The sequence below is a fragment of the Thamnophis elegans genome, chromosome 6 (assembly GCF_009769535.1).
Source record: "Thamnophis elegans isolate rThaEle1 chromosome 6, rThaEle1.pri, whole genome shotgun sequence".
Lineage (NCBI taxonomy): Eukaryota > Metazoa > Chordata > Lepidosauria > Squamata > Colubridae > Thamnophis > Thamnophis elegans.
The window spans coordinates 70,524,532-70,550,272 of NC_045546.1; the positions used below are offsets into that span (position 1 = coordinate 70,524,532).

The 25,741-nt window shown below is 36.6% G+C and overlaps 1 protein-coding gene across 1 annotated transcript in view; it reads left to right on the forward strand.

The window, feature by feature from the left end:
- NRG2 (neuregulin 2) overlaps nt 1-25,741 on the forward strand; it is a 214,480-nt gene that overhangs the window by 157,491 nt on the left and 31,248 nt on the right. Inside the window, exons 3-6 of the mRNA XM_032220447.1 lie at nt 5,158-5,276; nt 7,114-7,234; nt 14,618-14,676; nt 19,940-19,963. Coding sequence (XP_032076338.1) covers nt 5,158-5,276; nt 7,114-7,234; nt 14,618-14,676; nt 19,940-19,963 — 323 coding nt within the window. The remainder of the gene's footprint in view (nt 1-5,157; nt 5,277-7,113; nt 7,235-14,617; nt 14,677-19,939; nt 19,964-25,741) is intronic.

Genomic DNA, 25,741 nt, shown 5'->3' on the forward strand with positions numbered 1-25,741 from the left:
CTTCTTCCGATTAAATACTCTCTATCTGCAGTTTTCACCCTTTTCCTTATTATGGGCCATGGCTTCACAATCAAAACTTTTGCAGACCATCATATAAGTGAGGGGTAGCTAATAGGTTACCCACAGACCCCATGATTGCTCCAGAAATATTCAGCACCCTCCAATTTTTTTAAAAAATCAAGGCTAATGTCATATTTTCAAATTTCATAATCTGACAGTGTTATAATCTTAAATCTTGGAAGGAAAAACTGATTTTTTTTTAGATTTGGTTGCTTACTAAACTTTCATCTATTTTTAAGTCCATTTATAAAGAAGAGCAGTTAGTGAAGTGGTTATTTCTCTGGGCCAAAGCTGAAATGCAAATGAAATAGATGTCCTTTGTGTTCAACATTGGGATTTTTATTTCTTCATTTAAATATTTGGTTATGGTTATGGGCAAAAAAGATTTGTCTAATTGTTTATATCTATATATGTATAAACACGAAAACACTCATGGAGGAGTCACGAAATCTCTAGAACCGTAAGGCCTGCAAACTTGAAATTTGGCACGTATGTTTCTCTTGCCTTGTAGGTGCTCGGTAACAAAGGATTTTTTGAAAGGACAATCAGAGCATTACTATTTTGTATATTATTATTAACATGCTCTGATGCTAAGGAGTTAGATATTCTACTCCCCCTCCCAACCTGAAAACCTAGACATGGACATGGCCAGCGCATGACTCATCCAGCCTACTGGCTGGGAATTTGGAGAAGACCCTGAGGGAGAGAAGGTGATATGATAGGTGGGGCTTCTGTGGGGCAAACCTGAGGGAGAGAAGGGGATAGGATAGGTGGGGCTTCTGTGGAGCAAGCCTGAGGGAGACAAGGGGATAGGATAGGGGAGGTTTCTGTGGGGCAAGCCTGAGGGAGAGAAGGTGATAAAATAGGAGAGGGTTTGTGGGGCAAGCCTGAGGGGAGAAGGGGATGGAATAGGGGAGGTTTCTGTGGGGTCAGGCTGAGGGAGCGAAGGGGATAGAATAGGGGAGGGTTTGTGGGGCAAGCTTGGGGGAGAGAAGGGGAGAGGAGAGGTCGATGCTAACTACTCATTAATTTCCAAGCTGTGTCAATTTATCAAGCCCGATCACATAGTTTCATAGCAAAGCATGGGTATTCAGCTAGTCAATAATATTAAAGTGAAAGCTAGTAAAATCTAGCAACACTTTAAACTTTAAGTTTCTAGCTCTTCAGTGATTGTAAAACTTTTCTATACAAATTTAAAAATTTCCATACTGAAATGCTATTTAACTTACTTTAATTTCCAAGGGGGAAAGAGTGATACAGTATAAATATAATACAATATTAATATTGCATCCCTAAAAGAAATGATTTTCACTCATAGATTTGCTAATCAAATATTATATTTCATCTGCCTTCCTCTTTTCTCCTGCTCCAAATCTGCATAAGTAATTGATTGCTCCCAAAGCTCTTCTCATTATTTTTGAATGGAAAGTTGAGTTCATTTTGTCCTTCAGATAACAGGTTTTGAATAAACTGAAAGTGGATATAAGAGTGACATGGCAAGGCAAGGCAATGGAGAAACCACATTGTAGTATGGTTACAAAGCTGTAATTAAAAAAAGCAAATATAGTTCTGGAATAAGGACTCCTATCTCCAACAGTTGTTTGGAATACAAGACCATTACGGTCTCTTCCAGCCCTATGATTATATGAAATTCTCTTGTTTTCTCTATCTTATGTTAGCTGTTTAATTTTGTGTTATACATTGTAACCAGTAAAGTTTTGTTGCTATTTTAAATTAACTGGGTCTCTATGTATTCTAAAGAACCAGTTGTCCCTCTGTTCAGTTAAAAGATTTGACTATGGCTACTTTCCAGGGCTGTGACCATACGCTGAACCTGGGCGCACCTGTGTAATTTCAGGAAATTTCTCCTTAGTTCAGATTGGATCTCTCTTTAACGAGCTTCTACCCATTGCTTCTTGTCCTGCTCTCAGGTGCTTTGGAGAATAAGTACACCCTCTCTTCCCTGTGAGAGGCCCTCAAGTACTGGAAGACAGCCATCATGTCATCCCTAATTCTTGTTTTCATTAAGCTAGACATACTTAGTTTTCTTAATCATTCATCACAGGGCTTAGCCTCTAGAACCCTTGTCATCATTGTTGTCCTTCTCTACATACTTCCTAGGATCTCAGCATCTTTTTTGTAGTATGGGAACCAGAGATGGATGCAGTATTCTAGGTATGGCCTCAGCAGTGCAATATAGAACAGCACTAATACTTCTTATAATTCTTATGCTATCCCTCTTTGATGCAGCCTACAGCTACATTGACCTTTTTGGCAGCTGCAGTATACTGCTGGCTCATACTTTAGTGATGTCCACTATGAGACTAAGATCCCCCTCATGGTTACTGTTGCACCAGGTACTGCCTATTCTATATCTCTGCATTTGATGTTTCCTGTCTAGGTGCAGGACCTTGCTTTTCTCACCATTGAATTACATCTTGTTGGATAGGGCACAATGCCCAATTCTGTCAAAATCATTCTGAATCATGAGTCTATCTTCCAAAGTGTTGGAAATTCCCTCCGGTTTGGTATCATCTACAAATTTGATGAGTTCCCCTTCTATCTTCTCAACTAGGTCATTTATGAAATTTTGAAAAGCACTGGGCTAAGACGGAATCTTGAGGTACCCCACCGCATATTTCCCTCCATGAAGATGTAGTTCACATAGAGTGTAGTTGGTCAGCCAATTGTGAATCCATCTGGTGGTGGTACTGTCTATCCCACATTGGTCTACCTTATCAATTAGTAGGCTGTGGTCTACTTTGTCAAATGCTTTACTGAAGTCCTAGTAACTATATCCCCAATATTTCCAGATCATGTAATTTAGTTAGTTTATCAAAGAAGGAAATGAGGTTTGTCTGGCATGATCTGTTTTAATGAACTCATTTGTTCATTTATAAACATTCACAAATTGCTGCTTGATTATCTTTACCAGGATTTCCTCAGGTATTGATGTCAAGATTGGTCTGTAGTTTCCTGGATCCACTTTTTATCTGTTCTTGAAGATTGGAACCACACCAGTCTTTTTCCAGTCCTCTGGCAATTCCCCCATGTTCCAGGAGCTCTGAAAGATTTTGTTCATGAGTTCCAAGATCATATCCACAAGCTTTTTCAGTACCCTGGGATATAAACCATCTGGTTCTGGTGATTTGATGTTGTCAAGTGGATAGGTGTTTTTTAATCAATTTCTTACCTATTTTGACATGCATCCTGTTCTATCTCCCACTGTGTTAACTTTTGAAGAGTTCAGCTATTTTTTTCTTTTTGCATAAGCACAGATGTAAACAACTTTTAATTCCTTCTCCAACTCCACTTTCTCTCTTTTGCCCATCATCTTCTTGCCATAATCTCCCATTAGTGGACTGATCATTTCCTTGACTTTTTTTCTTGTTCCTTACATATTGAAAGAATCTTTTTTTGCAGGGGTGGGTGGGTATTTTTGAGCATTTGTTGCATATTTTAATTCATTCTGAGACTTCCTGATTCTATTGTTGGTATTCTGTTTTAGTTAATATGCCCCCTTTTTCCATTTTTTATATTTGTCCTTGTCCCTCAGTTTGTCAGAAAGCTCTGTGTGCACTATACTAGTCTTGTCTGATACCTTTTCTTTTTCTGTGGTACTGTTTTTGTTTGGGCCTTTAGTATTTCATTTTTCAGAGTTTCCCATGTGTCCTAAAGTGCTTTTCCCTCGAGGTTTTCCATCATGGAATACTTCCTAATCCTCTTAGTTTGTTGAAGATAAGTTCTCTTAAAGTCTAAAACGCTAGTTAGATTTCGTTCAGTTTCCTCTGCCTGCATTACGGTGAATTCTAATATGACATGATAACTTTCCCCCCATAACCTCTACTCCCTCAATTATTTCATCCCTATTTGTTAGGATTAAGCCCATTATAGCTGATCCTCTAGTTCTCATCTCCACCTTTTGGGAAACAAAGTTCTCAGCTCGCCACATCAGAACCTATTTGATTCCCCTCTCGCTGCAGAATTTGTTTCCCAATTGCTGTCATAGTAGTTAAAGTCCCTCCTTTCTATAGTGGTGTGTTTCCTGCACACTGGCTAACTGATTAGCAAAGAGTTCATCTATTTCCTCCACTTAGTTAGATGGTCTGCAGTATACTCTAATGGTAGTGCCATTTATTTTTCCTCTGATATTTACCCAAATGTTTTCAAGAAGGCTTTCATCTCTTGTAATGTGCATTTCTGTTGATGTGCATAATTATTTACATATAATGCAATTCCTTCTCCCCTTTTTGAGATTGTTCTGTTACTTCTGTACAATTTTTATTCTTCTAGCAGTATGTTCCAGTCATGGGCTTCATCCCACCAAATTTCAGTAAACAAGGGCTATCTATACAGACCTTCAACATGAACCTTAAATATAGAGTAGGATAATAGAGTTACATAGAGACCAACATCTCTATTTCTGCTAATGATTGTGCAGATTGCATAGTCTAAATATAGTAGGCCTAAGAGGTGGATGATACAACATAAGCTTACTTTTCTTGAGTTGCAACATCTACAGTTCCTATAATCTTCAGGATCCTCTCTATGATGGTGGATGGAAAAGAAGATATCACCCACTCAAAGCAATGTACCCCACCCCCACCACTTTGGGTGCTTCCTAGCATACCTTGTTTGAAAGGGGGTATGTAGGATATAGTGGCTGGCAGACCTGTTTCCAAATTCCAATGATCCTTGTGATCAGACTACACTCCTTTGACCACCAAAATCTTGTGAGGGTGGTAGTGAAAGTACCGGAGAAACTTATATTCAGTCACTCACATTTGTTGCCAATAAATCATCATTAGATATTGGAATTAAAAAACATGTGGATTTACTTCCTGACTTTTATAGAAAAGTTGTCTCTGTTACTTCTCCCCATCGTCTGTTTCTGACCGTCATTTCCAAATCATTAACAAGCACTGTTATTACTTGTTATAACCCTTTCTCTTTGTAGTAAAACCTTATAATTTTCCTAAAAGAATCTTCACTAGAGAACATATTTAAGTGTGTAAAAGGCTATTTAAGGTAAATTGTTAATTCCACCTAGTGTCATTATTAAAGTAATATAATAACCAAGCCTTTCTTTTTTTCCAGGAAAATATCTAGACTTCAGTTCAGTAAGGTGAAAGTTGAAGATACAGGAGAATACGGTTGTGAAGCAGAGAATGTTCTGGGAACAGACATTGCCACAGGCAGTCTCATAGTCAGAGGTGGTAAGTTATATTATTGAATCAAAATGATATATTTAATTTCAACTGGCTTTTACAATTGGTTGTAGAAGAAGAACCACATATAACAGTGATGGCTAACCTTTCCTGGATTGAGTGCCCAAAGCATGTGCGCGCCTGAATATGTGCATGCATGCCTTAACCCCCAAAATGGAATGCGTGTGCGGCCCCCGTGCATGCACCCTGCCCCCGCATATGCCCTTCTCCCGCATGCGCCCCCGCCTTCGTCATGGTATATTTACTCTCAGGGCAGCCCTTGTCTCCCACCGCTTCGGGCTCGGAGCTGTAAGCCACGTCTGGGAAGCACTGCAGTGGAGAGAAGCAGACGAGTCTGATTCTCCAGCACCTCATCTCTTGCTGGGTCTTGCTGCCTGAATGTCAGGTTTTTAAAAAGATTTTTCAACAGGAAATGGCAGGCAGCTACTTCCAGCCTTTGTTGATGCAGTTGGGCACGCATGCTTCAGTCACTCGGGGAAACTCATAACCAGGTTGAGTGTGCGAGGTTTGGCGGGGACAGCTCCCTTTTCCCACTGCCCTGAACCTCTTAAAGCCATGGATGGGCACTGCTGGCTCATCCCCTTTTCCGACGTACTCTCCTCCTAGATCCCATTCCCACCCACCAGCCCTCGTGTTAGCGAGGCCAGCATTCAGTGTCTCTGCAGAGAGCAGGTTGCGCGTCTTCCCAAGCAACTGAGGCACGCCCAGCACCAACAAGGCCTGGAAGAAGCTCCACAAGAGTGAAGCGCCAGAGAATCAGGCCCAGCCACTTCTCCTTCCCCCACCGTCACCCTTACCATCTCAGGCCAGGTGAGGCAGAGGAGGGCTAAAGGCGGGGCCAGCCAATGATGGCACAGGGAGCCGCAGCAGAGGGTTCTAAGAACCGCAGGTTTCCAACAGCCAGTATACGTGCTTATGCAGTACCTCATTAATGAGTTGCTTGAACACTGCAGGTGCTCCCCGTAGTTCAAAAGGCATGACTTTAAACTGGAAGCTACCTAATGGGCAATTGAATGCTGTTTTCCATTCATCACATTCCTTGATCCACATGCGGTAGTAATATTCTCTGAGGTCTAGCTTGGTAAACACCTTTCCTTTAGCCATCATGTCCTTCATGAAGGGGGAGAGGTGTTTTCTACGAACACAGTGTTTATTCCATGGAAATCAACATAAAGACACACACCCCACACCCCTGTCTTTTTTCTCTTTAAAAAGTATGGGGGCTGCGACCTTAGATTTAGTGGGCTGGACAAATCCTCTTGCTAAGTTTGCATCAATGTATTTCCTCAATTCACCCATATTAGGGGTCATGGAATATATCTTAGACAGCTTTGCCCCTGGCACAAATTCTATTGCACAGTCTATGGGTTGATGTGGGCTAAGCACATTGCTGAAAACCTTTGCTAAGGCTCTGTACTCTTTGGGTATTCTTTGGCAGCCAGGCAGAGCCTCTGTGGTGGAAGGTATTCCTTCTCTTTGGCTGAGGTTGCGTGGTCCTAAAGAGGGCTGGTTCTTGGTTTGCAGGATGGGGGGCAGAAGTCTGATGCCCACTTTTAGCTTCCAATAAGCCTCCACTGCTTCAGCGACTGCCACAACCAATGGATAGCAGATGCCCTCACAACCATCCTCCGAATGGACCTAGTGGCTCCTTCACTAGGTTGTTCATTGCTCCATCTTCCCTGAGTCTTTGGCTCCTTGGTAGATTGGGGTGCGGCTGGGGCTCAGGACCCCAGACAGCGGCACCACTTTGTGGGAAGCCGCTGGGAATTTTTATTTTTTAAAAGTGGGCAAAATAATGATGTAACACATATCCTTTTCTTCACAGTAACAACAACTCTGCCTTCTGCTCCTGGACATACTAGACAATGCAATGAAACCGTGAAATCCTATTGTGTGAATGGTGGAGTGTGCTATTATATTGAAGGCATAAATCAGCTATCATGTAGGTAAGAGAAAATGTTTCTTTTCTCCATTCAAAGGTATCTTTGCAGTTCAATAGAATAAATGTTATATGCAAAAGGGCAATGTTGTACTCGTGGGTATTTGGTGATAAAATTAGTTAAGAGGAGATGCTGGCTGTAATGACATGGCTACTGTTTCCATTACTTTCAGTTTTGTTTAGAACAATGCTATAGAAAGTTTCTTTGTTCTGGATCATTAAAAACAATGCCCCACTTTCTCCCTCATCTCCATGTTCTTTATCCAACTCAAGGATGGTCTGTTTCCCTTTCCTCTACAACCTAGCTACCTGCAATAGCATCATCTTTCTAACAAAAAAAACTTCTTATTCACAGACTAATGCCACTCCATAGTTCAGCCCAAATTTATAGACTGTAAAATTTGGATGGGAAATAGATGGAAGCAAAGAGATACTGTACAGAAAGTCCTCAGTCTTTTCTGCCATCCTTTGGCAATCTATATTTTTGCAGTCCAAATTTGGTTGCCCAGTCACTGTCATAATCAAAATAGCACAATAGCACAACAAAGATATCAGCAAAGGACATTGATTTCTTTTATTTCTACTTTTATTTATCTATAATTAACATTAGGAGTTATGAAATAAAACAATGGAAAAATAAGAAACATAATAATTCCTGGTTTTATAGGGAAAAGATCCCTAACCCTAACACTTTTTTCTCTAAATTTCTGCTTAGACATGCACGTAATGTAACTGAAAACAGTAACTAAAGGCAGTAACTGAAAGCTGCCATTTCTTGAATCTTAAGATAAGTGTTTGAAAAGTAAGTGTACAAATAGGATCCAGGAAACACTTCTTTGCAATTTTCTGTTGCTGAGGATTCTAACAGCAGTTATGGCTGGTGCTCCTAGCTTGTTTTCTAGAGAGATGGTCAAGTAAAAATCTATGGAGAGTGATGCTGAGATCCTCAGCATGTTTCTAGGGGTACAACTCAAAATTTATTTCCAAGTGGGTTTGAATAAAGTTGCATAGTGAATCATTTGGAGGTTGTATTTTTCTGGCTGGTCATTTATCAAGGATATTTGTCTTCTGGTTGATAGTAATAGCAGAATTATATACCACTTCATAGTGCTTTACAGCCCTCTCCAAGTGGTTTACAAAGTCAGCATATTACCCCCAACAATCTTATATGCCTCTTTTACTAAGATTATTGCTAAACTCACAGTGCATTTTGGATCAGACCATTGTAAAGTATAATGCTATCCTCTTTCACTTTCTTTAAATTGAGTTAGAATAAGACAAATATTAATATATAAATTATATATTGGATTATTATATATTAATCCAATGAATGGAAATTCTTTTCTGCAACCTTGCCATACACTTTCAAATTGTTTTTTCTCTGACTCATTATATCATTTTGTCAAAATGTCCAGTTTTACTTCTTTTTATTTTCTTATCCCTCACAATTAGTTAACGTGCCCAATTATTGCAAATCTGCCCCGAAAGCTAATGTTATTCACAAAATTAATATTTTCAACAACTTTTTAATGGCAAGATTAGTAAATTGGTTAGTTCTTATGCTTCTTTGAAATGCTAAAAGTCACGGTGCAAATTAAGAAATGACTTTCTATGGTCAACCAGTTTTTAAAAGTTTCTTGAATGTGATCTCATATTAAATCTTTTTTTAATGATGTTTCTGTATGGGAGAAAAAGGGCTTGATACAGTTTAAAGTAAGTGGAGAGAATATTTGATATATGTTGATAGGAGAAATTATGATATTAAAAATTTACTCAAATACTCTAAAATGAGAGGGTCAAAATATTAACCAAGAACAGGTTTCAAAATTGTTTGATAACAATGTCCTGCCAAAAAATATAGAAGACCATAGGAATATGAAAAATGCTTTGAAAGGTTTGAAGATAATCAACAAGCATTATAAAGGATTCTTAATGCTTTCTGAGGAGCCTATAAAGTTCTGATCTGGCATTATGACATGAAATTAATTCAGCTCAAAGGAATTAAATAAAAAGAATCAAGGCAAAGATCTAACTGAGCCACAAGCAGAGGACAGATAGCCTTTTAATTACATTTAAATGTAATCATTGAATAATGCATTTAAAAAAATATGTAATATTATGTAATCACTCCTGATTGATATGTTTGACTGATGCCATAGTTATTGTTCTTCTCAATTGATCATTAACTTTGAGTGTAATACTGAGAAATCATCACTTTACTATATGATTTATAATTAGATAGGACATATAATTAATCCATGACAGATCTCACTGGGCAGCTTACAAAATTGTAAAAACAAGTACAAAACATTAAAATATTAAATATTAAAATAAAGTTTAAATAAATTAAGAATCAACATTATAGGAAATGATGTCATAGGAGGATCAGCTAGTGAGATGAAATGGAATAGAACTAAACAGAATTATTTTTTCAGAACATTTTTTCAAAAGCTATTATCCTCACTTACCAGAACCACTAATTTGGTAGACTCTTACAGCAGGTAAACTTGATGTTCAGCTTTCATGATTTTCAAGTAACTCCTCATCCTTTTTGATCTGCTGGACTTTTTGCAGAAAACTGATTGACTCCTGCAATTTTAGACTAAATTTCTTCTCATAATCTGATGATATCATTAATTTACCCAGTTGTTATATACATGCTATTTCCTTTAGGTAGCTCCATAGAATTTGAGTGGTTTTGTCACTCACATCTGTACTGGAATAGAACCATGTCCCTGAAATGCTTTCCAAATTGATCCTGGAAGCAGGTTATATGTGGAAATATGAAAAAATTTTAATGGAAGTGTGAAGATATTTTTGAAAGTAATTTGCTGAGTGTTTATAATTCATTATTAACAATACTAATTTATTTTAATTGATAGAATTGGGTCAAAGAATACTTGATCCAATTTTTGGTAGACACATTTCATTTCATTTTTCTCACTTCTCTACTTTTATACCGTAGTTGTATTATAAATGTATTACTTTATGTCAGTAGGGGATTTATAGGATTTTAGAGCAGCAGAAGGTATGCATCTATTTTGTTGAGTCTGAGGTTGTTTTTGAGAGAAATTGCTTTTCTGTTCAATTGCATGTTTATAATAAAATGTTATGAAAAATTCCAGCATTCTCTTCCATAAAAAAGCTAAATAATCTTCTGAATTTCTAACCTCCTACCACAACGAAGAAAGGACATTTGAAACACCACAAATATCTTTTAAAAAAAATAACATTATTTTATTCATTGCTTTCAGTGAAATTTATGAAAGATATAAAACTTGGTTGGTTTAATAATGCAAATGTGTTCCATTATCTATTCAATTAACTTTTTTGTTTTGATTCTGGAGCCTGCCAAAGGAATCAATATAGCTCTCATTATCCATTTCTGAAATTCAGAGCAAAATTTGATTGACATGGAACAAGCCACAGCTTATGGGTAGCTTTGTCTCTGAGGATTTGCTTTGGTTCCATATCATTCTGCCATGTGAGTTCTCATAGGTCAGCAGAGAATGTCTTAGAGTAAAAAGAAAAGGAAGTAATAGATACTCAAACAAAGATACTCAAATAAAGTTGTCAATGAGCTTTCTTTTGATGTATTTTCTTTTGATGTATTTTCTTTTGAAAATACCTCCAAAGAAAGAATATATTTTGTATACTTAATATATTAAGTTAATATACTTAAATCCTTAAAAATATTAGTCAGAGTAGTGAAATGTTTCTATATATTCCCACTGTCATGGAATTTCTATAAAAAAAGACATTTTAAGTGGATTTGAACATTGCCTCCAAAGAAGACATTTTCATTAAAATTTTTAATGTAGGATTGCATACCTATATACTGTATGAACTGGGGTAGATTTGTACAAACACTTCCAGAATTGTGAACTACTTTCTGTAACTAGCTACTTCAAGAACCTTGAAATCTTCCCCTAGATTTTTGTGTTTGGTTTATTAAGGAAACACACATTTCCTTTGTCAATATATGTTTCCTTTTCTCTCCCATTCTACTCTTTTGGTTTCTAGAATTTCCTTTTACTTTCTTTATTAAAATATAACTTAAATGTCACCTCTTGGACTATTAGAATTATTTTGTGTTTGATATAATATCAGATATCCGACAATTATATTTCTGGCTTTTCCTCCTTTTTAGCAAATCGCTTCATATTTATTCCATTGATACAAATTCAACATGTTCTAATAATCTCAGCCGATTGATATACGAGCCTTTGCCAGAAACAGAGGGAAACATTCATACTTTACTATAAAAAAAGAAAAAGGAAAGAAAGAAAAAGAGATTGAGGTTTTTGCCCCAAAATGTTCGCTGTAGTAAGAATTGGGATTGTGTTGGAGGAAAAAGAAGCAACACAAATGAAAGAAAGAGAAGAAACAGATGTGAGCAAACATGCTAACCTATAATTTAAGTTTTAAAAAAGTTAGCTATTGAGAATAAATGGGGAAGAAGCATGTTTCTGAATTCATTATGATGGTTCTTCAAGCTCACAAAATAATTGATTATTATGTCTATCAAGTGAACACTCACCTGTGCTGATTTTTGAACTACCCGTAGCATCATCTACTTTTTTATTCAGTCTAATTTTCAAGATGGTTCTTCCAGGTCTTCAAAAGTGGAAAATAATGGGTAGTTTTAAGATCCCATCCAATTTATTCAGTTAACTATTCACTAAAATACTGTAGATGTTTAGCCCAATCCTCATGTTTTTAACAACTAAGTTTTTGCTTGCAATTTCTCCGATGTAGCAATTGTTTTCTGTAAGGATTCAAAATATGAACTTTCCAAAGGAAGCTTTTGAAAATTATTGTTGCTTTTGTTATTTTTTATATGTATATTGCTCTTCCTCCTGAAAGAAAACAGTTCAATAATACCTTTCAAAATGTGTTTGAGATGCCCTAGAATTGAATGTACTATACTGCATCATTCCCCTTCTTGTTTTAATCAGAACAAGAATTATAGATCCATTTGGCCAGGTCCAGATTTTGCTTTTTCTTCAAGTAACAGCATTCTGCCAGTATTCTTTATTAATGAATTGAATGATTGGAAAAAAATGTATGCAAATAAAAAAAGAGTACATTGCTTTTTGTATTTTGCTAATCTTCTTTAGCATATGTAAAATAGAGGATGGATCTGTATTTTATATAAATTTGAATAATAGCCTTCCAAAAACTACTTTAAAAAGCAAATGGCAATAATACCTTGGACCTCATTGGCATCACAATATTTTTGATGGCATGTTTGTCCTGCAGATTTGTCTTCCTGAGAATTTGTAGCAAGGGTATTCGCAGGAGAAACTTTAATTTGGTTGTTCCAAAGCCTAAGATACTTGATACTAACATTCGGTTCTGTCATGGCTGGAATGGATGTAATAAAATCATGAATGAAACAATCTGTGGTATAGTTTGCTGAAATATTTGTGAAGCACATAGAAGAAATGAAGGAATAGTAATTTCATTAAAATTTGTTGCATTTATTTGGTAGAAAATAAAATCATATTGAAAGTGATTTAAGTCCTGTGTTTCAAAATATAGCTTATGAAGTCACTCATTCTTCCCCCAGCAGTTATTCCTGATATATAAGAATATATGTATAAAGTTTTTCAACTTGCCCAGAAAATTCATTTCAATATGTTACAAAGCCAAAAGTATAATCCTATGCATGATTACCTAGACATAAACTATAACTCCAAAAGGGACCTTCTCGTTGGTAAGAATATCCAGGCCTTAAGTGATGTCTGCTGAAAAATGCATGGCACTTCAGTTTTTAGAAAAACAATTTTTCTTGTTCATTTACTTTTGGCCCAGCCACTTCTACAACTATTTATTTGTGATTTTGTTGCTTGGTCAGATACAATTAGTTTTATGGTTGGTTGATCAGATAGAGTTAGTTATATGAACATATTAAATTGAACTCTACACTTCTGTCAGTATCAACAAGATTAGAGAGCTAAGCCAATTTAACTATTTGTCTGAAGTGGTGTAGGGTTTCCTGCTTAAGCAGGGGGTTGGACTAGAAGTCCTCCAAGGTCCTTTCCAACTCTGTTATTCTATTCTATTTTATTCTATGGTACGCTACTCTATGCGATTCTACTCTATTCTTGGCTCAGCTTAATGTAGCTGAAATTGCTAGAAATCTAGCAGTAACACCCCCCACCCCCATTTTTAACATGCTGTGATTCCATATCTCCTGTTGGAGTAAACACTTTTCTTTTCATAATTAGTGTCCGCAGGGAGCTAGGGATACAAATTAGAGATATATGTTATGACACTGCACTGCAAATCTGTGACTTGTTGTATGATTATTTATGTCTGACTTCAGGTCACAAAAAGTTGGAGTTTGAACTGTAACTTTATGAGAATGGTTTTTGCTGGTGGATCTAAAGCAGATCATGGGTGGGGAATAGTTTTTGCTTCTTGTTCTCAATGTTTCTAAGTTAGTGGGAAATGATAAGATAATAAGTAGTTTGAAGATAATCACCTTCAAATTAGGTATAAGGGTTTGAGAAGTGAAAATGGTGGTGGTGTGAAAGTCTCCTGCGCCATTGAGAGCCTCACATATTTCCATTTGTCTATAATGTACTTTGCTTAGTCAGTTGATTATATCAATATGAAATCCAGCTTTAAACAGTGTGAATGGAAAACTGGCAGTTCCAAGAGTGCATTGACCCCCATTAAAAAAAAAAAACAGGAAGAACACCGAACACTACTTCATGTTCCATTACTTGCTTTCTGGAAATCAGGTTCCCTTTTTAATCTTAGATTTGAAAGAGTTGCAATTTTTCCCAAGTCACACAGCTGAAACAGATTCTGCAAATTGTGGGTGCTTACAAGGTTTATAAACTCAGAAATCATGGAGAGAATAATTGCAGCTGGAAAGACGTAGCGAAATCAGCAAAGATTAAATTAAGACGTCTTACATGAGAAGCTTAAAATAAAAAAAAACACAAATCATCACTGTGCACTTTTATTTCTAACCATAGCCTCTAGGATGATGCCAGCCTTGTTCTGTGATTTGTCCCCTTTTCCTCCTCCAGATGTCCAAATGGATTCTTCGGACAGAGATGTTTGGAGAAACTGCCTTTGCGATTGTACATGCCAGATCCTAAGCAAAGTATGTTTGAAGACAAAAATTATACCATCATACTACTTAAAAACCTCCTGGGTACAACACTGCATTTAGAATTGCATAGTGAGGGTGTTCTTTTCAGTTAATATCTTAATTAAGGTTTAGGGAATACAGGTAAGGGACCAGCCAAAAATACACACCTTGAGAAATATTAAAAGGGAACTCAGTTGGCATCAGAAAGGACCTCATTTCAGCCTGTTTGGATGTCATGCTATCCTGTTTCTCTCTTTCTGGTTTTCTTTCTTTCGTTAGGTGTCCGAATGAATTCACAGGGGACCAGTGTCAGAACTTCGCAATGGCCAGCTTTTCCAGTATGTCTCTTTCCACTTCTCTCTTTCGCTGATTGGTCTTAGCTGTATGATATTTTTAAAGCAAAACTTTAATAATTTGGAGCCTTCATTCCTCTGCTGTGTGGTTAAAGAGTTATTAAGTTCAGTTCTACTCTGAACATTACCATAGTGATGTATAATCCAGGCATAATAAACGTTTTAGCAAAGACTGGACCAAGTTTAAAGTAAAGTGGCTGAAATTCTCCTAGATAGGTCAGAAGATTTTGGATGAACAACACAGGTAGGGCTAACCTTGTACTAATACACCTCATATGCTACACCTGGAGGCACCTTAGAGTAATCTCAAAGATAGATATCCTTATATGGAAGCTTTCTTATTACCATTTCACAGAAACTTATTAAATCAGATTGTTTGTGATGTTAGCTTTTTCCAGAAGGAAACAAATTATTATGAAACAAAGGACTTTTTGTTTGTTCAGAAGCTTATGGTTCAAATGTGTGGCTTGTTCTTACAAAAATGTAGAGAAAGTGAACCTTCCAATTCTCCTCCACCAGTATTTCTTCAGTGGCTTGTACTCTAATTTGATTTCAGTTTCAGACTATCATCTTTACAGAGTAGAGTGAGGACTAGGTTGAAGCATAGTGAATGTCACTGCTGCAGTGTTAAACTAAGCACATACTATATAACCATGCGGATCATCTGACAAACAGAATTTTATGTACAGTTTTAAAAGATTCCTGCACATAGTCTAAGTAATCTCTCGCCATCTGGCGAGATTTGGGGTTCTTCTGTATCATAAGCTTTATTGTTTATACATTTCTATCAAATTATGAAACATTATGAAAGTTCCTTATACATTTGTCCCCCACATACTCTATTTTCAATTTAACAATTTTTCCAATTTCATCAAATATAATTAAATCTGAATATGGTACCTTTGTATAAATGCCTAACAAATTGTTATGAGAATCATGATATATGAAATCCCACTCTGTACAAATGTGATTAACTACTTGATAAATATAAGAGTTTGCAATAATAGCAAAAATAACAGTGCTGTCTTCCAAGCCAGGAAGATTTAGAAAAAAGCACTATTCTAATTTCATTTGAATATTCTGCAGAGTAGTAGTTGCTCTTATAAGCTATTTTAAAGAAAATATTGTGGGAACCTGAGATCTCACTACAACTTTTATCTTCTAGTGCCCTCTTGTGAATAAGGAAGCCTGTAAGCAACAGTCTTCCAAGAGCAACTACAACGCAGCATTCCTGATGTGCCTTCAGCCCTATGAAAGAAAATATATGCTTTAGTGATTTAGAGATGCTGTTTATATATAACGATATAATACAACTTAGTGGGCTGTCTGTATTCATGTTGGAAGCATCTACAAAGCTAACCAAAAGGTGCTTCTGGATTGAAAGGATTTGCCAGTGACAACACTGTTGCCTAGGGGATGCCTGATTGCCAAATGTAGTACAATCTTCAGGAAAGCTCCCTTCATGTGCCCCGACTCAGTGGTATAATATATGTGATTAGGTCCAGAAATGTTAAACAGTGTTGTTAATCAATAGGATTAGTAGGAATTCACACTTTAAATAACAAAAATGTTTCTTAAAAACAGAATCAGCAGCACTGAGTAAAAGCACAAGTAAAAAGCACCATTTCATTCTTACAACTGATATGATTACTGGATTTTACGCTGCCCAGAATGCATCTCTTGGATCGCAAGTTGGGCAACATATAACATGACATACAGCAATTAAAAGCCAAAATTTAAGCTTTCTCTCCCACCCCATCATTGACAAAAACAAACAATCCACTTGATCAATGCTATATAGATCAACTTCATATGGATGAAACCATATTCAATGAATGGAAACTAATCAACGAAAAACTAATCTAGAACTGTGTAGACATTTTCTGACAATGAGAACAATTAATCAGTGGAATGGCTTGCCTCCAGAAGTTATGGGTGTTCCAATACTGGAGGTTTTTAAGAGGAGATTGGACAACCATTTGTCTGAAATGATATACAATATCCTGCTTGAGCAGAGGGTAGGACCAGAAGACCTTCCAAGATCCCTTCCAACTCTATTATTCTGTTATATCAAGACAGAATCCCCAAGCCTGCTGACAGAAGTATGTCTACAGGGCCTTTTGAAAAAGTAAAAAGTTGGGGACCAGTTTTATCTGTGGGGGAATGATGTTTCTTTGCAGTGAGACTCATAAAGCAAGCTTCACATACTGTTTTCAGCCGAAGAGCCAAATCAATGTCCATCCATTGTTGACCATCCGTGGAGGTTTTCACATTATCCAGTCTTAGAAATTTCCCTTGGACAGACTAATAAGTCTCTTTAGAATATGTATTCATAAAAAGGATAATTGGGCATCTATCAACTGGGGCGGGTGGGGACCAAATAGAATGAAAATTTTTTTTATCAAACTGGAGTGGCTGTACAAATAATTTCTGAATATTGTACACTATGTTGAAGATAGAATGTTACATTTTTCTCTGTATAAATTGTTATGGAATTTTTAAAAAGTAGTCCTTGGGATAATTGCATCTTGAGAACTGAGATCCAGCTCATAATTCTCCTATATAAAGAGCAGAAAATTAGAACTAGATCTAAAAATTAATAAAGGGCAATGGAAGGTAAATTTTAGGGAAATTAACCTAAAAGGTAAATTGTAATTGCCCCGTTCTATTTGAGTCTGTAGAATCTGTTTACTGTATACATGATTTAAAAGTTAAGGAAACTTTCCTAACATAATATCCAAAATTGATATATGAATAAATTTATAAACAATTTTAATCATATTTTGGAAAAAAAACAGAGGGGTTCTGGTTTTAGAATTTAATTTTCTCCCCCCCCCCTCTCTCTCTCTCTCTCTCTCTCTCTCTCTCTCTCTCTCTCTCTCTCTCTATATATATATATATATATATATATATATATATATATATATATATATATATATATATATATACATACACACACACACACACACACACACATATATATATATATATATATATATATATATATATATATATATACACATACATACATACATACATACATACACACACACAGACACACACACATACACACACACAGACACACACACATACTTTGAAATGAAATGAATTAGATAGACTCTTGATAGGAAAGAACAGCACAATTTACCTTCATTATGACTGTCCCAATGAGGCTTGCATAAGCTGTATTACTATTATCAGTTGCATTTATCCAGTGGTTCAGAAGTGTGGCTATTGTTAGAATCAGAAAAGGGTATTCTAAAGTGAGCCGATTCTCCCAAATTAAAAAAAAACCCAAATGGAATTAGCAGAGGTCTAAAAACTAATGTGGCAGATATATTTTGAGGAATTAAAACAAACTACATATTATAACTGAAATCACAATATGGTTTTAAAATGCCATTATACTATGAAGGAAAAATGCATAAAAATAATACAATAGGGCAGTCAAGAAAGAAAGTTTATTTGAACCATTCCTATTTCTTTTTTCTCTCTCATATACAATATACACCACACAGAAAAACATAAATGGCAGCATTCCTTCTCTCTCAATCTCTCCTATACCTGTTTCCCCTTTTGTTTCACCTAACTTCAAGGTAGAAGTGTAATGTAGACTCCAAAGCTGCTCTCTTCTTTGTGATGTTTTAATTAACCCTTTCAAAGTGAATTGTTTTTGGAAACTGAGCATTGGATTGTGTAATCTAGAATTTATAATTTTCTTTTATCTCTTTGGTATTTGTAGGCTGAGGCATTTATGCAATCATTTTAACTGAGATAATTAAATATCAGCTTAAATGTTGTATCTAATTCCTATTTATTTATTTAAATTTATTATGTCCACCCACAAGACTCTGAACAACTGACATTACCCAAATATACAGTTAAAATTTAAAAAAGAAATAAGACATGGCAACCTGGATTGAAAACAGCCCTGCCAATAAAACAACAGACTGTCCCCAGCCTGGGAACTGAGCCAGTCCTTGGGGGTTTTCCAGAACCCCAGAAGAATTAGTGTTGTCCCTATCTCTGAGGTCATGGTGTTTTAAAGTATGGGGCAAAGAAGGCATGCTTTCTTGCTCTAATCAGATGACTTTCAATTGAGGATTCCTGAAGGACGCATACTCTGTAGTGGGCGGGGAGAAGCAATGGAAGATAGATACTTCCTCAGATAACCATGAAGGGCTTTATAGGTAACAACACAGCCACTCAGTTTTGTCAGAATTGATGACTCCATTCTGTGGAATTTTTTCTACAGAATCTCTGTAGAAAGATTCTCGACTTGATGGCTGATCCTCCCCATCAAGACCTGAACTTTTAACACACTCGTGTCAGTATATTGAAAACTTCACCCGTGCAGTCTGGAATTGGGATGTAATGCTGCCTATCTGTTGGATCCCAAAATTACAGATGAATGTACCTAATGGTTTCAATTAGATTTTAGAGCTGCTTCTAATTCAGGGGGAATATTAATGTTCTCAAAAAGATCAACTATGTCTCACTACCTTTGAGACAACTTCTCTTCAAGTAAATATGTTTAAAATCTGATTGAAAAAATATTTTTCATAACACCCAATTTCTTATAATTTTGGCTTCAAAATAATAATTGGTATAATAAATGCTTTTATTTGTAATTCTGGTCCATGAGCATAATAAAAATTGATTGATCTGACTTCAAATTAGTTTAAATTATATTATTATTTCTGCATGTCATAGAAATTATTTGCAAGAATAATAAGGCTCTGAACTGCTTTGAAAAAGTTTCAGAAGAAATATGCAAGCATAGCATCTCTGTGATATCAGCTTCATTTTTTTAGGCTTAAGTACAAGCCTGAAAAAAAGACACAGCAACTTTAAGAATCCTATTAAGGAGCAGACTATTTTCCAGGCTACATATATGTTTTAGAAAGCTGGGCTGCTTATATGTATAGTCAAAAGTTTCTGTGCTCATACGTAGTCTGAGGCATTTATTCTGAATCCTTTTTTGAAGGTGCATAGAGTCAAAGAATACTTAACAAGAAAGAAAGTTCTCTGTAGAAAGTTTCTCGACTTGTATGTGTGTATCTGTGCTATTTTGGTACTTTTGTTAATAATACTGTTTTCTTTTGATACCCCTCAACAGCCCCTCGGATGTTGATTAGCCAAAAGCAAGCTATTCTAAATACATGCTTGATGTTTTTTTTTAACATTTGGAAACTTCTCTTACAAATATATTTATCTTCTCTTTTTCTTCTTTTTTCTGTATTGGCAGAGTATCTTGGATTAGAGTTAAAGGGTATGAAACAAACCATTCATTTGTTAAACAGACACCACAGTTCTTCACATGATGTTTTCACAGTTTTTATGGAGTGACCAAGAATATCAGCTGTTCGTCTCTTATTTTGGCAAAGTTGGGGGGGTCATGTATATGTATATACATGTGCCTATACAGTATACATATGCAGCCAAAAACCAGTTTATCTATATTAATATAAATATAGATAACTCTGCCTGGGTGCACTGCAGCACTTTTCCATGGGGTTCAGAATTAAAGTGCTGGCTCAGGAGCACTTCCGTGCCATTTCAATCTCTGCTTTTTGGAGATCAATTTTTTTTACCTAGGTCAGTTTGGAAAATTTGTATATCTGTAATAGTAAATACAAATCCTAGTAAAGAACAGATTTGTACTAAAAAAAAGTTATAGCAATTCTACAAAACCAATCAAATCAAATCAAATTTAGAACCATTCCTTCTCACCGCAGTTAATTTCATGCTGGTTTGGGAGTATTTCTATTAAAAGATTGACCCAGCAGCAAAACAATATAGCAGCATCCGCCCCTGGATCAGCAGAATTTGTATTGCTCCAATTTGCTTCTTCCTCCAAAAGATTTTCTATTAGTAAAAGGGGAAAGGGGAGATTGCAATATCCCTGTTATATATACCCTCAAAGTTTTCTCCAGAAAATTAGACTGAATAAATGCAGACTGCAAGAGCAGGGTAGGAGAAATAGCAAGTACTTTAAGATGTACAATATTAAATCTTTGATTTCCAGGCACGTAGACTTCTGCATGAAGGAACACGTAGACTCCAGTGCAGTAACATAATCCATCAGTGAACAACCTCAGGCGTCTATAGAAATGTTCATACAAGTGCACATGCCTTCAATGTGCATGAATGAGAAAAAAGCCAAAAACCTTACATGCCCAATTATCACTGGCTACATTAATGTGGGAGAATTGCTATGTGTTTAAATCTCAGTAATAACACTTCCAAGGGGGGTGGGAGAATGCTACCTCTTAATCCCCGTGCATAATGTGAAATACTTTCTCAGTAATGCTGAATGCATAAATACCAGGTGCAACACATTGTCCTGCAGAGCAAATAGCTAGAGAAAAAAGGGCAGCCTAAAGGGACCCACCTGATCCCTCTCATAGGCTTTCTTCCAGGAGTAGTAACACTGCCACTTGATGGCCAATCACCTCTCCTATGTACGGTGCTGCCAGTGGTCTTCAAAGTGACCTATTGTAATGTGGCCACTGCCTACACCACACATTGAACTATTAGAAAACATAGCCTCTAGAGCACCTTTTTTATTGGTGAATCCAATGCCTGGAATAGCTACCTAGTGATGTGAAGACATGTTGTCAGTGAATGAATTTTAAATCACTCTTCATGTATTCATTGAATGCGTGTTTTATTCCTTTGTCCTTTATCCTATTCCATATAATTCCATGCCACTGGAATTACTGACCTTAAAAAACAAATCCTGACATAAATTTGCAGCATAAGGAGGCACCAATTCTGGTCTAAATGTCTTACTCCTTTCCAATTGAAAATTGAAGTTTATAGTTTCCTAATTAAAAAACTATTAGTTTCAAGAGGAAATCAACATCTTTATACTAATTAACAACAGCTAAATGTACACACAGATAAAGCTTGTTTATAGTCAGGAATAATTCTTAGGAACAGAACCAGTGCTGCCTTTCTTAGCCCCTGGGCTTTTCTGTTTTTCCTTATGAAGGTGAATTACAGTTGTTTATCGTTAGTGTTGAGTCAAGCACTTCCACTCCCACCTATTAAAATTTTCTGTTCCTTCTGCCAGTGCCATCATCCTTGCAACTCTGAATGGCCCAAATTCAGCAACATGATTTCCAGCCATTTGAGATTTGGAAGGAGAGCATTAGGGAGGAATGGCAGCGGTTTGACTCCCAGAAGCCTCCTGCTTCCACTTGCACAATTAGTGGATGGGTAGGAGAGAAGAAAAGAAAGTCAATAGTGCCCTCTCCCCACCAAACTGTACGATGATGGCTCTAATGGAATCATCCTGATCCTTACAGGAGAGTTGCTACAGCATTTAGTAGTGCTAATTCCAAACTGACCTATGAGAATACAATATTTTTCATGCATTATCATCATGTTCTTTGTAATGGAAACCACTTTTCCACTTCTTTGATTTATTTTTGTTCCTAGGAATGCTAGTTTCCTATTTTATATGCTATATGACAAAAAAAAAGTACACATTAAAGACTAATTGTGCCAGTAGCAGCTTGTGTATCAGATTTATGCTACCACACTTGCCATGCTTATCTAGGAATATGTCTCACTGAATTCAGTGAGATCTGTTTTTAATAGATAAATTTGACTAGAAATTATAAATCCTTCCCAGGAGCAAATCTTGTGTAAATAAAAACCATAATGTGGAAAGTGGCGTTGGATGGACATTGCTATTGATTCAAAAACATTCTGACTTGCTATTTTGAATTGAGGATTTTTGACATCCATTCCTGACTTATGCTTGTTTCGCTTTATTTTAAAAACTCTTTCTTTCTAGGCTGACTGTTGTGCCAATAAACTTATTTTGCTATGCTGTCTCTTCTTTTTTTTCATATTTTCTGCCAGCTATGTATTTCCTGTGATGCTCATAAATGACATTATGTCACATGTGCTGGTTTGCACTTAATATGTTTTTTTCATAGAATGATAATTTGTGATATGCATTCAAAAATATCACAGATATATCACATGAACAATTGTGTTATCCCAATGTCATATAATTAAGTAAATTTTGATTTGCATTGTCTTGTGTTTTTCTGTAATTCTTCTGTAAGGTTCATATAAATATACACATAAGGTATTATTTACTTATTGCAAAGCAAAATGATAGATTTCTTTCCATCTAAGCAATATATTTTGTTGTGTAAAAGAATCACAACTGTATACTGACAGAATCATCAATAATGAGATTTAGTTTTTAACCTTTGTTGGAAATTGTTGGATATTTAAATATTTCCAGTGCTCAAATGGAAGTTTGATTAGTCCAAGTAACTCTGCTAGATGACTAGGGAATCACAGCAAATATTATTTTCTTAATAGTTTTATTCTTATATGAAATTTATGCTTGGTAAACTTGCAAAAATCTACACGATATCTTGATGATGTGTATTTTTTGCAGTGTGGGCAAGTATATTTACCAATTTGAGAATTAACATTTGCCACATTCTTAAGTAGGCTTACTGAAACTGTTTCCCTTTGTTTTAAATCCATCATTATGTACATTATACTAACGAAATCAATTTTTATAGCACAATTTGGCAGCTGTTTTTTAAATGAATTCTCCCCACTTTGAAAAATTAAAAAAAATAGAAATCATGGCAAAGATGGGTAACTAATGTACATCGCAACTGAAATGAGGCAGATAGATTTCAAAACAGAAATAAGGAAGATAGAGTATTGAGGACTTTTCAGCTTCACTGAAAAGCAGAACAAATTATTCTGAACCTAAAGACTAGGTTTTTTAAAATTTTCTTAATGCCCTCACATTTCAAGAGTCAAATATGGATTAAATTCCATACCTAGTAATTTTGACCATTGAAATATAATCATGTTGACGCTTTTGTGATTGAAATATACACAATTGTTCCAGGCGCTTTCTTATCTGAAGTTAAAAGCAACTGTTCCATTAACAGAGTTTGAAATGTAAAATCTATAGCTTATTTGCATAACTAATGCATATCACTTTTCCTTCTATATAATAATCTGCCATTTACAAGAACAGGAGAAGAGAAACTCAAAGGAGAAATAAGCATGATGTGTGAAAAAACTTGAAAAGTTAGAGAGAGGAGTGGAATTCAAATTATAATTTGTTTCAGACATCCTGAAAATCTTGGCACTTCTCGCTAAATTTCTCAAGTTTTTAAAGGGCACAAATTGCTTATTTTCACAATTTGACAAGCCAAAACTACTGACAGTAGCATCTAGAATCTTTCTTCCTGAATGTGAAGCTCAAATAGATGTATTGCATCTCCCTTGCTAAATTGCTGAGTGTGCACCCTCTTGTTCAGTCTTCAGAAATTCTAGAAATTGCACCACTGAGAAACTAAGTGTGTTTCTCCTACCCACTGTTTAATGTAAAAAGAAATTAAAACTACAAATAAGCGTTCAGGTTTACACGCCACCTCCACCCCAATTTCTTGCAACCTTATACATTGGAAAACACCATCCCAGAAAACTTGGGGCTTCTGGATGCTCTTTTGGGTTGGTATAGATCAGAGACATACCGTCTGATTTGTTTTTGTTGGTCTGACTGCCTCAGAGGGTGAAGTTTTTCAGGATCTGGGTACAGCAGGGGGACTATTTTTTTTACTCTACATTTGTATTTATTGGCTTAATCCTAATTCTATTTTCTTTGCATATAACATAGTTATAGCCCTTATGAAGGAGTACGGGAACTTTAGGTTGTTCAGCTGATCTTAAGAAAAAAATTATTCAGGCCTAATGATTGAACCAAAGACGCAATATGCAACACTGTATTCCTTGAGTGATTCCTTCACGTACCACACACTGAGGTGCCTCATTCTGAGATGCAAAAAAGGAGGTAGCCTAGTGGAAGATTACCTAAGAGTCTATCAATCTAGAACAGGGCTTCTCAACCATTTCTTTTTCCTCATGGCCTCCTGAGATTCATATACTTCTGTGTAACTGCATCATAAATCACTGTTAGTTGGAAATACGGATTGAGCCTATGACTCATGTTGAGAAGCACTATTTAGGAAGGGGAGGCTTGGCAGGGCACTAGAAATACCAGAACATATGTTATGACTGGATCTATAAGAACTTTCTTTATAAAAGAAAACATAGAAAGAGATAGATGATTCCACACTGAGCACCTTTGATAGAGAAGCTAGAGCTGTGATAGTGAACCTATGGCACACATGCCACAGGTGGCACGTGGAGCCATATTTGCCAGCACGGCAGCCCTCAGCAGTCCCCAGCTCTGGATTTTCGGCCTTCTGAAGAACCGGGGTAGGCAGTTTTCACCCTCCCCAGGCTTCTGAAAAGCCTCCGGAGCCTGGGGAGGGTGAAAAACAGGCCCAATGGCCCAAACGGAAGTTCAGGAATGAAAAACAGGCCCAATGGGCAAACCATTCCCGAACTTCCAGTTGGCCCATTGGGCCTGTTTTTCACCCTCCCCAGGCTCCAGAGGCTTTCCTGAACCTAGAGAGGGTGAAAACAGCCTCCCTAGCCTCCCCTTGGAGAAGGCTATTTTTGCCCGCCCCAGGCTTCAGGAAAGTTTCTGGAGTCTGGGGAAGGCAAAAATTCCCCTCCACGCGCGGGTCGCTCATGCATGCATGATGGGTGGGCATGTGCATGTGCATGTGTGCGATAGTACATGCACATACACAACAGCACACACAAAAGTTTTGGCACACCTTTAGAAAAAGGTTAGCCATCACTGAGCTAGAGGATCAGTGGTGGGTTCAATTTATTTTACTACCGGTTCACTTGCATGATGCTTTGCGCATGTGCAGAAGTGTTCGGGCGGTGGGCAGAGCCTCCCGCCACCGCCACTACCAGTTCACCCGATCCAGGATGAAACAGCAGAAACCCACTTCTGTAGAGGATGCTACATATCTGATAAGCTTGGCTATCCAGTCAGGGACAGAAGACCCAACCTTGCAGAGGCCCCTCCTCATCCACCTTATCACAATTCAAAGAAAAGGAGATGGTAGTTGCTACAGAGATAAATTGAAGGAAGATGACCAAGTTCAGAGAATATGATAACAAGGTGACTTGG